General features: G+C 38.5%; 1 protein-coding gene across 1 annotated transcript in view; it reads right to left on the reverse strand.

Annotated features, from left to right (window-relative positions):
• Positions 1-1710: 1710 nt before the first annotated feature.
• CANX (calnexin) overlaps positions 1711-12202 on the reverse strand; it is a 32211-nt gene continuing 21719 nt past the window's right edge. Inside the window, exons 9-15 of the mRNA XM_029217062.1 lie at positions 9938-10051; positions 9476-9632; positions 8135-8350; positions 7116-7235; positions 6081-6207; positions 5816-5895; positions 1711-4042 (exon numbers count right to left, since the gene is read on the reverse strand). Of these exons, the coding sequence (XP_029072895.1) occupies positions 3989-4042; positions 5816-5895; positions 6081-6207; positions 7116-7235; positions 8135-8350; positions 9476-9632; positions 9938-10051 (868 nt within the window). The 3' untranslated portion in view covers positions 1711-3988. The remainder of the gene's footprint in view (positions 4043-5815; positions 5896-6080; positions 6208-7115; positions 7236-8134; positions 8351-9475; positions 9633-9937; positions 10052-12202) is intronic.

The following is a 12202-nucleotide window of genomic DNA, read 5'->3' on the forward strand; positions in this document are numbered from 1 at the left end:
TTAAAATTGTTTTCAGGGCTCTCGGAAAAGGGCGGGGCTCCGGCAGGCGAAAGCGGCGTCACAGCTGATGAACAGGGACTGCGGCCAAACAGAGAAGGAAGAGCGGGCCACCCGAGGGGCGGGGCCTAGCACGCCAGAGGCGCGCTAGGGCTGCTCCCGTGCGCAGTTTAAAAGGAACTCTCAAGTGAGGCGGAGGGAAGCAGGTGGGCGGGCTTCAGTCCTCCTCACCCGTGTAAGTGACCGACAAGAGCCGGCTCTAAACGCCGCCTCACGCGGACAGGCCCTTCCGGGTCCGCCGCGGAAAGACGGCCAGTCGGCGCGGCGTAACCCGCCAGATCCAGACGCTCCCGGCACCATAGCGCTTCATAATTTTATTCCTCCTGTAGCTTCTTAAATGGGGCTTTGATAAGTTAAAAAGTATCCAGGGTTTTTCAGTGTCAGCTGTTTTCGTTCGACCTCACGGCTCACATTCAGCCTCACAATTGGTAAGAATTGTACACGGGTGAGGTGAAGAGGTTTCTTCTCGCGCTGTTCTGAATCGAGACTATATAATCTTCCCTTATATAAATTTTGAACAAATTTCAGAAGTTCAATTACTACAACAACAAAAGCCCTAGCAGACAGGAAGAAGAGGATGTGAAGGGGTCTAGCTTCTTTTCTGGTGTGTGGGGGGGGTAGAACTGCAAAGGATGATGCTTCAGTAAAAAAACAGGGAGCCTGGCCTGCAAGCTTTACATTTAAAAGATGGTCTGTTAGGTAAAACTGAATCTCAACAAAATACAACTAAAGACAATTACACTCTAGTATTATACCTAGTAGGCAAAGGGAGTGGGAGACTGTAGGGGAAAAAACAGGAGCAATGAAACTACAGACCGTCTCTGTTGGGCCAAGACAAACTAGAGACAGGTATTGGCACCCTAACTGCTAAAAAGTTAACAGGAGGTGCCAAAAGGCTGCACAATGAGAGACACCATAAACAGCTCAAACTTTGGTATAGTAACATTACTAGGCCAATGAAAATGTTTTATTTTAAAATCAGAAGAAAAAATGGAGTCCTTATTCAAATAGTACTTGTTTTTATACAAATGCAGTAAAAAATACAAGTTGCCCACCAAGGCAATAGTGCTTAGGGCTCATGAACGCCATAACATAGTCTTGCTTTTACCATTCTTCAAACATAAATTTTACACCAGAATTAAATAAATTTCTTTTCTAATGGGAAAGATAATCGTAACTAGGAGCAGTACATTTTGGGTACTCTTCAGTAAGCAATTCAAAAGCCTAATAATACTGCATAAAAAAGTTATGGCCTAATGTTCAAAAATATCTCTGAAATATGTAGGAATATATAAAAGATGGAGTCTGATTCTGAACAAAGATTTATTTTCTAATAAATGTTTAAAAGTCGAATGGTTCCCATAAATCTCAAAGAATAATCTACAAATTACCATTCCCTTTCTGAGCTGCTATACCTATTATAGAACTGAAATACCGAACCCCAATCCAGCAGGAAAAGGATGCAAAGCCTACTCTGAATTATATTCAAATCCACGTGGTGAGATGTAGTAATTATTTCACCGTCCATAATAGTTTCTGCAATATTAGAAAATTTCATGTAGTAGTCAATTAAAGGAAGATCAACCCACTATTGAGCCAGTAAAACACACAAATTGAAGGTTATTATGAAAGAAGGTCAGTCAAAAGCATATGCTTAACACAGGGCTTTAATGTAATACCATTTAGTAATGCAACAATTGGAGAAAAATGAAGAGTATTTTATGGATGAGAGAAACTGAGGAACACATCTGATGGAGTGGGCATTTTACAACAATGGGACAAATAACCAGCATGTAAAATCATAATGTAAGTGCCTTTTAAAGAGCTGAATACTGCTGCTGGTCATTCATTAATGTGTCAGACTTCTAATCAGAAGGCTGCACCTTCAACAAAGAGTGAAAAGAAAACCAAGAAATGACTTTTTGTTTTGTCTTTCTTTTTTTGGACAAACGTTGCTAAATTACCCTTGGAAAGGCAAATGAACAGTCTACTGATTTATGCTTGTTATTCCACAGCTCAGCTGGAAGAAACCGTAATGTCAATGGAGGGTAAAGAAGGCAGATTTCAGGAAATGCAATGATCCCACACACTTGCTTCAAGGAGAAACCTGCAGACATATTTTCAGGTCTTGCTAAGTAACTGTTTATTTGCACTCAATACATTTGGGAAAGTCTGCTACATAGCTAAGGTCACTGTGACCACAGAACAACAGATGAAAAGGATAAAGCACTGAACAGTAAGAAAAATGCATCCCACCCTCATAAGAATTTAAGTGAACCAGTAAAAAAACTGAAGATAAACAAAATAAACAGATACAGCCTTCATCTTTTATGAATATACTTCCTCCCCAATATCTCCCCAATATAAACACTCTGGAGTGTTTATATATTCAGTGCAAGGAACAGTATCATCGGTACATTTGAAACACCTCTGAAAAAACAATAAAGCTAAAAAAAAATCTAATTCTGAATACATTTCAGTGTGGTGTAATAATGATGTTATTACACTATAGTGATGGGGGAGAGGCTCTGATAGCACCCATCTGCATTCCACATGAAAAAACAAACCTAAGATCATTTCTTAAAAATTATACAAGCCACATACTTAAAAAAAGTTTTGAACAGGACTGCTTTATCATGTAATTTAAGACAGAACTGTTACATGAACTGCAAATAAAGACTTAAAAGATTTAGCAGCTACAAAAATCAGAAAACTCATGCTAAAAGTCACTTCTCCATAAATACTTTTAGCCTGTGTTCAATTACAGTCAATTCTGAATTGGCTCGCCTCTGGATTAGACTTCTAAAGTCTTTACACGGAGTAAAAGAAATGGTAAAGATGAAGGACACTATTCTATCGTGTACTTTGACCCTGGAAAGGTGTGGGTCTGCTTAATAAAGGAAGAAACATACACATAATCACAGTAAAGCTTAACACTATGCAGAGCTCATAAGCATTTTCAGCAACGGACTGCAAGCTGTGCTGTGAAGACAATGCATAGCAGAGAAGAAAGCTGGGAATTTGGGGAAATTGAGAAGGTAAAACAGTGTCAACACAGTGGAAGATGTGATGAAAACATCTGCCTCTACTCTGGTAGCGTTCCTTAAGAAGCCACCTGCTTGAGAAGGCTGGAGCCCAGACACTCCCAGGGTGTGAAGAATGAATGCCCGAGTGCCACATTATGCCACCTCCTCCACTAACTGCAAAGCTGTCTGGGAACTGAGCTGTTCCAAAGGCAAAAGAACACACATACTTCATGGCCTAACCAACATCAAGTGAAAAGTTTTTTTCTTTTTGTATGTCTATTTTTAATACAATTTTAACAGAACCTTTATATAAATTTGGGCTTCCATCCAATCACTCTCCTCAATTTCCTTAGGAGGAATTGAATAATGGAAGCAAGCAAAACAAGATTATAACCACAAATGACTGCACTTTAAACATGATTATCAATTTTAAGGGACAAAGACACGTGAATGTTTTGTAATACCAAACTTAAAAAACAAAATCAGTTACTTCAAATTCAGCCCCCTAGCATTTTTAAAGGTTGGTGTTATTTCTGCATGGACAGATTAATATATTAAATTAAGCCAAGATTTTTAAAGACTGACAAAGTTCTATCACTCTATTTTAAAAAACAAAGATGTTTAAAAACAAAAAAATACAAGTTAGTTGCTTCATGTTACATTTCACAACCATTATGTTAAATGCTTTCTTTCTACAGAAACAGGGTCCTTTATGTCACAACTGCAATTATTTACTGCTAGATGTTTAAAATTACACGGGCTAGTGTTCAGCTGGAACCTGTTGATGGTGACTCTGAAGGTTTTCTGAGTTTCAACCTAAGATGTGCCAGGTCCTCTCCTAGGACCCACACTTTGCAGGGGAAGGGCAGGGAGAGGAAATCACAGATCAAGTTCTTAAGATTGTTTCACTCTCTTCGCGGCTTTCTGTTTCTTGGTGATCTGTTCAAAATTTCATCCTCCTGTTGGTTGAAAAAACAAGAAATTCACTATAATTAGCATATTTTTAAAAAAAGTAAAAGTTCACCAAGTTTTCAAATGAGCCAGGCTGAGTATAACCCATCTGAGGAAAAACAGGAAAAGAAAAATGATTGGAAGAAAATGCATCAAAAACAATGTTGGCTCAAAGGTGGTGGGATTGTATGTGTTCTAATTCAGTCTTTGTTTTCTAAATCTAACCTATAAGCATTTTCTTTAAAAAGGACCAGACACCAGGCTTTCACATGTTATCCTGCTTAATCCTGAATAACTACTGGCCTGTGGACACATTAGTCCCACTTTGAGGCTGAGAAAGCCTCAAAGATTCATGAGGACTAAAGGCTATCAAAGCTGAGTCCCACATAAAACTCAAGACTACAAACCCAGTGCTCTTTCTACTCTACACACACTTATTGTGTGAGGAAGTTTGGGGTATATAAAAACAGACTGGTCCCTACCTGAAAGAACTATGCATTCTAGTTGAGACAGAATACGTCCACTGAAAATATAAACAACATTGACCTTTATCAATAGAAGGGCAGAGTTGTGGTAGCTGTAAATGGAAACTGGGTAGTTTCCAGAAAGGATCAGAATGAAACAGCAGTGCTTAGAAAAGGGACCTTGGTAGACTATTCTCTTTCCCTCATACCTCATATCCAATCCACCAGAAAATCCAGATCAGAAGCTCACATCCTTCTCTCCTATCACCCTGCTCTGGGCCACCATATCTTGCCTGGATTATTACAGTAATCTCCTAACTAGGCTCCTTGATTCTCCCTGGTCTGTGAAAAACATAGCAGCCAGAGTAATCAGGTCTGATCACTCCTTTGCCCCAAAGCCTACAATGGCTGCCCATTTCACTAGGAGGAAAAGCCAAGCCCCTACAACAGCCTAGGAGGCCTCACCTAATCTGGAACCTTCCCCATGTTCCTTTTCTCCACCCTCTTAATCTACTGACCGTACTGGCCATCTAGACTACCACTTCAGGCCCTTGTACCGGCTGTCCTCTCTGCCAGGAATGCTCTTCCCATGGACATCTCCATGGCAAAGTCCTTTATCTCTTTCAAGTCTTTGCTCAAATGTCACCTCTCCACTGAGGCCTACCTACCATCTTTTAACATTACATACAACACACCCCGCCTCCAGCATTTCCAATACCTTTTCCTGTACAACTTTTATTTTTCATAGTCCATTGCTTTTTAACATACTGTTCTCATTTACTTCCTTATAACGTCTACTGCTTACTGTCTGTTTCCTTCCACTAGAATTTAAGTTCCCCAGATGTAGCGTATCTTTGTCTGTCTTGTTCACTAACAATACCTGGTACACAATGGGTACTCCACAAATATTTATTGAATGAACGAAAGAATGACTCCATCAGCAAAAGGGACAAAAATTTTAGAATGCAGTGATTTGTCCAATAAATATTTTTAAGGGCACAGTGAGGAGAGGTAGATGATGACACAGAACTAAAATAATAACCTGAAGTTGCCATCTTAGAAAGCATTTTGTTAGTCTTTCCTTACCTTCTATTTATTACAGAAAACCATTTTCAGCACAGAAAATACTTTTGAGATTCAGATGTAATTTGAAATTTAATTTTTTAGTGCTAAGAATTCCACTTTTACAAAATTGGCTGTAATGGAATTTTTACTGCCACAGCCATTGAAAATTACCCTATGAAAATACTCTCTACTTAAATGTACCTTCACTGAGTTGCTTGAAACATTAAGATATACTCTTCCCCTTTCTATTACCTCTGCTTCAGGTTTCCTATCTTCCTCCTCTTGACTGACAGTGCCACCATCTTCTTCAACGTCACTTTTTTGCTTCTCTTCTAAGACAGAAGACAAAGTAAAACAACTGAGCAAAATCTTATACTTGTTTTTGGTAACTAGAAAATCAGCATTAGAACACACCTCTAGAGTCTGAAACAATCTTGACAGTAACTTGCTTATAAGGGTTTGAAACGTCTTCTTAGGATGTTGTTTTAAAGCAGATATTTTGGGGTCTACTTCTTACCAAGTTTCTCTTCACCTTCCTCCTCCTCATCTCCCTTTTCCTTTTCCTCTTCCTTTTCTTCTTCGTCCTCCTTCACATCTGGTTGAGGAGCATCAGTCTTCTTGTACTCCACAGGACTGGGCTGTTTCTGAAATATTCCCCCAAAGCATGACAGTTTTGTTCACATTTTATATATTACGTTACCATATAATTACCGAAGGCCTATGAGCAAAGTTCTGTACAAAGGCTATATGCTGGGGTAGATACAAAGAAATGAGTAAGATGGAATTCCTGCTTGAGAGCTTCCTCTTCACTGAGCATGTGTATGGTTCAAGGTAGAAGGAACAGTAGAAGCTAAGGGGTCAGGCAGGAATGTGCAAATCTAACTAGTCAAAGGTGACTGAGGTACAGATATGCAGAATAGTGGTGGGGGGATAAGGCTGGAAAGGAAGATTGGGGATCAGGTTACAAAACATCTTGAATGCAAGGTGAAGCATAATCCTCATTTAGTAGAAGTAGAGGGTCTAAACAAAATTTTTTTTTTGATTGCATATAACAAAGGCTAAAGAATAAGGCTGTATCAGCCCTACATGTGTTTTGCGGGGGAAGGGAGGGTAGGGATGCTGAGGGAAAAATGGATAATGAGAAATCAAAGACTGAATTATAAAGTATTTGAATAGAAACAGCTATGCCAGAAGGAAAAGCTAGTTTGTGCCCAGATGGCTCAGTTTTATATCTCTAAGTTGTTTTTTTCTTTTCTTTCAGAAAGCTTCTGTCAAATGTGAAGGAGAGTAACATAGTAGGCTAATACTATTAGAAACCGAGGGGCTAACAATCCTACTTCAAACTGGGCACAATAAATGGCCACTGAAAGTAGTGAACAGGGTTTCAGAAGTCAACACCAAATGTGGCCCAGTCACTACTGAGCTGCTACAAAGAAAAACTTCAGGCAATGTATCTTAGTTATTTTTAACAATATAAGAGTGAATCAAAAAAAAAAAAAGAGTGAATCAAAATAAAAAAACAAAGCAAAAACAAACCAGCAACAACTCATACCTTTCCAGAACAGCAGAAGAGGATGACAAGAAATACGGGCAGAGCTACAGTCAAAATGTAGACCACCCAGAGCCATGGGCGCTCCTCGGCTGCCTCAATCATCTGCCCCACTACACCTGGCTGAAAAACAAGACAGGACTCATTTCAAGTTTTGGCTTTTGACACTAAATACAAGCTGTACTGTCCCACTGTTCAATTACCGCATGGCACTACTCAGGCACCTTTTTCAGAGGATTCAAGCCTAGATGTTCACACAATGTAAAAAGGAAATAAGAGAAAAATTTCGATTTTCCTGCTCTCTTTATCATCAAGGGGATTTCCCCTTCCTAGGTGTGAAAGCTGGCTTCTTAATCACCTACAAAGGTTTCCTTAACCTCAGGGACCAGTGAATGAAGAATTTCTTGATCTCAATGTCTCTCCAATTCCCATCTTGGCCTTATGACCAATTATGTGAAAATTCCATTTATTGGGTAAACCAAGATTCAGTATTTAAGAGTGCATTAGCATATACCCTAAATGGCAAATTTTGTTAAATATCTTAAAAAAATTTTTTTTAAATTGGAGTATAGTTGATTTATAATGTTGTGTTAGTTTCTGCTGTACAGCAAAGTGAGTTAATTATACATATATCCACTCTTTTTAGAGTCTATTCCCATATAGGCCATTACGGAATAGAATTGAATAGAGTTCCCTGTGCAATACAGTAGGTTCTTTTTAGATATCTATTTTATACATAGTAGTGTGTATATGTCAATCCCTGTTAAATGTATCTTAACACAATTAAAAAAAAAATACCCTACACATACCACAAATACAGACTCTAAAGCCATTATATTGGCCTAATGAAATCATGTCCAAAGCCCCAGTATTTTGTCTTTAGCAGACAAAGGTCACACTTTCTATGCCAACATCCCCCAAAAAGGGAAAAGACAAATCTTAGAAGATAGCTTTTCACAACAGAAGCAATTAGTTACCTGTAATAAAAGACATAAATGCACAATAAACAAGCAAGCACAAACCTCAGCAGCCCCATCCGCAGCTTTCTTCAGACCCCATCCATCATTGGCCCAATCGTCAACTACTCTTCTATCACCAGAAACAATAAAGTTGTCAAAAAAAATGTCTGAGGTCATAGACCACAGTTCTAAACCAATAGCACTAAAAGGAGTCATCTTGAAAGGCTCCAGATCTTCAAAGAAATCTGGATTTGGTATTTTCCGGGGTTTCCAGATTCCCTAGAGAAAAATATTTTAAAAAATCATTTCAGATAATGATCACCACAAATTTATGGTGAACCTAAATAAGAATTAAGATGAATTCTGCATTACCTGCGAGTTAAGTGCTGACCTTGTAAAACTTAAGTAACAGGAAGAAAACAATAAATGCTACTGATGCCTCTAAGACATCTGGACTCCAGCTACTTTCAATTTCATCCATGACCTTGATCCAAACACCTTGCTCTACCTGGCACATTCCAACAGCCTCCACTCTTATCAACTAACTGCTGGTAGGAGTGGGAGCATAAATCAGTACAGACTCCTTCAGTGGTGATTTAAAATGTACACAATCTTCAACCAGATATTTCACCTCAGATAACTACCTAGAGAAATAGTTACCACATATACTCAGACATTTACAAGGAAAATTACTGCAGCAAGGACTCTAAAAGCAAAAATGGCAATTCACCTAAATGGCCATCAACAAAACAGCTAAAGCGCAATTTTTAACTTATCTTATTGCTTGCACAAGTACATTTAAAAACAGAAAAGTATATACATAGTAGATACATAGAGATACAGACCTACACTTTACATTTTGAAGTGTGACAGAGTAGAAATTAATGATTTTAAATAATTTGACTAGAACAGAAACAGAAGTGAGACCAGGGTCTGAGTTGTTACATTTCCATAGTAAACTTAAAGCTTTAAAATATCACCACCTGTATTACCATCTCATTTGAGCCTCACAGTCTTTTTATAGTTGAAGATACTGAGGTCAAGCAATGAGCTGACTTGTGTTCCCTGACTTGTGGTCAGGCAACCAACTCCCATCATAATCCTCTATCCACCCTACCACAGAGATTGCCAAGTTGGATTCACATGGTAGCAGGGTGCCCAAACCACAAGTTTTCCATTTTTTGTTTGCTTTTAAACACAAGTTACAAAGCAATTATGAAAGTTCTTTCTAGTTTCTAGGTTTACCTTTTCAACACTTAACACATAAGTTTTCTCTCAATTTTGAAGTTTACTTTGTTTTCAGTTCAATAGTTTGAATACAGGGGATCAACCTGGCAGCCTCACTATAGACAAAACTTCTATCTGAACACAAAGAGATCTATGAAACCACAGAGAGGTACAAACCTGGTAGTTAGGATTGTCAATCATGGGCGGCTTCCATTTGCCCTTATAATTAGGGTTGTCAATCATAGGTCGCTGCCAGACACCACACCCAGGAGCCGACTCACACTTAGGGTTGGCAATCTGAGGAGCCTCCCATTCTCCATCCATATCTTCATCCCTGTGGAGATACAAACAAACTACAAATGGGTTCTGTGATGCAGGACTGTGAAAAGCTGCCCCAGGGCTTCCCTGAAATCCTGCAGAAATACTTTCACAATGTCGTACTACAGAGCATCATCTTGTTTCCACATTTCCAGTAGTAAGGGTTTTTCATGACAGATGCATTTAAAAAAAGAGATGAAAATGTAATCAATTTCGTTTGTTGAGCTCTACACTTAAATTTGAGCAGTTAGCTGTATTTAAATATTAACTTTTACTTCAATAAAAAAGCAGGCAATTTCAAAAGTTAACTAAAGCTCATACCAATCCTCTGGCTTCTCTGCATCTGGGTCAGGTACATATTCAGGTTCATCATCTAACCAGCCTTCAGGCTTTGTGGCTTCTTCGTCTGGAATCTTAGCAGGGGCATCTTCATCCCTTAAACACAAAAGAAAAAGCCAATTACTGACAACATTGGCCAGAGAATCACAATGTGGTCCCACTTTGTGAATCTTAAACAGGGCAATCTAAAAATATGTAGGCCTTACTTAATCAAAAAACTTAAAATAGTTCCTCCTATAAATATCTAAAATCATATACAAGGGCCTAGTATGCAGAATTTATAAAGAACTCTTACAACCTAATAATAAAAAGACAACTCAATTTAAAAACCAGCAAAGGATTGAATAGACATTTCTTCAGACATAGAAATGCCCAATAAGCACATGAAAATATGTTCAACATCATTAGCCATCAGAGAAATGCAAATCAAAACCACAATAAGATACCACTTCATACCCAGTAGGATGGCTATAATAAAAAAACTGATAAAACTAAGTATTGGCAAGGATGTGAAGAAAATGAAACCCTCATACGTTGATTGTGAGCAAGTAAAATGGTACAGCCACTTTGGAAAACAGTTTGGCAGTCCCTCAAAAAGTTAAACATCATTACCATATGACCCAACAATTCCACTCCTAGGAATATACCCAAAAGAAATGAAAATGCATATTCACCCAAAAACCTATACATGAATGTTCATAGCAGCATTATTCATAACCACAGCCAAAAAAGGGAAACACCCTAAATGTCGATCAAATAAGGAATGGATAAATAAAATGTGGTATTATCCACACAATGGAACAGTCTTCAGTCATAAAAAGGAATGAAGTACTAATCCATGCTTCAACATGGATGAGTCTTAAGAACATTATGCTGAGCAAAAGAAGCTAGACACAAAGGACCACATATTATATTATTCTATATCCAGAATGGGCAAATCCACAGAGACAGAAGGCAGATTAGTGGTTGCCAGGGGCTGGTGGAAGGGAGAAATACGGAGTAACTGCTTCATGGGTATGGGCTTCTTTTTGGGTGATAAAAATGTTCTGGAATTAGACAGTGGTGATGGTTGCACAACACTGCAAACATACTGTAAAACCACTGAACTGTACACTTTAAAGGGTGGATTTTAGCATGTGAATTATGACTCAAACAGTTACTCTTAAAAGTTCATCAAGAAGTACCTAATTTCAAAGCTTTATGCAGTTATTGTTAGAGCCACTTTAGCTGGTAAGCAGAGACATCTTCTATTCTTGGTCAGGATTATGCTTGGTTTTGAAATTTGCTAGTTTAAAATTGTGTAAGAACTTAAACTTGTATATCATTCAGCTGATCTTTCAAGCTGAACATTCACTTCTCCACCCCCAAAATAAAACAGCTAGTTAAGGAATACAATACTGAACAAGGCTGAGTCGAAATATACAAATAAACTCACCCACTACACCAGTGCAGCATAAAAGTATCAACTAGAATTTAACTGTGAAGCCTAAGAGGATACTTACAAGTGGAACATCAGTTTTATCACTTCTTTGTTCACTTCCTGACATTTCCAAAAGTCACCATACCAGAGTTCAAAGATGGTCACATACAAGAGTACAACCCACCTGTTTTCTTTTCTTACCACTCTCCAATTTGCACCTTATGTAAAAGGCTACTCAATTTCCCCCACACGTGTTAAGCTCACTCCTATTCCTCTACTTTTGCACATGATATTCTCCTTCAACCAGGGAATACCATTTTCCATCTTCACCAGTTAGTTAACTCTTGCCCACTTTCAGTTCTCAATTTGATTTGCCCAACTCCAAGAAACTACTGAAGTTAGGTATACCTGGTGCTCTGGTCACAAGTAACACATATTAGACCATTCACCCCATGCATGCCAACTTCAGGTGCCTGTCTCACAACTAGACTGGGAGTTGTGTAGGCAGCTGGTGTGCTTGTGGTTTTGTATTCCAGTGCTCAACACAGAGCAGAGATCTCCTGAGTATTGTTTAAATAGGAAAAAGGTTATTTTTCAAATTAAAATTTACAATTTTAGGACTCCAGCTTTAAATGTGAATTCATAGAAGCATTGGAAAGGCCAGGCCGAAAGACCCGAGGTTCTGCCACAAACCAACCGTGTCACCACAGGCAAACTCTATCATCAGTTTCAGCATTTGGTGGCTTGTAAAATGGTATGAGGCAGCCCAGATGATCACGATGGCCCTAGTAATCACTAGGTGGTCACTACTATTTTCAGCTATAGTA

This window comes from Monodon monoceros, unplaced genomic scaffold, assembly GCF_005190385.1.
Source record: "Monodon monoceros isolate NGI ecotype Baffin Bay Population unplaced genomic scaffold, NGI_Narwhal_1 Super_Scaffold_12, whole genome shotgun sequence".
Lineage (NCBI taxonomy): Eukaryota > Metazoa > Chordata > Mammalia > Artiodactyla > Monodontidae > Monodon > Monodon monoceros.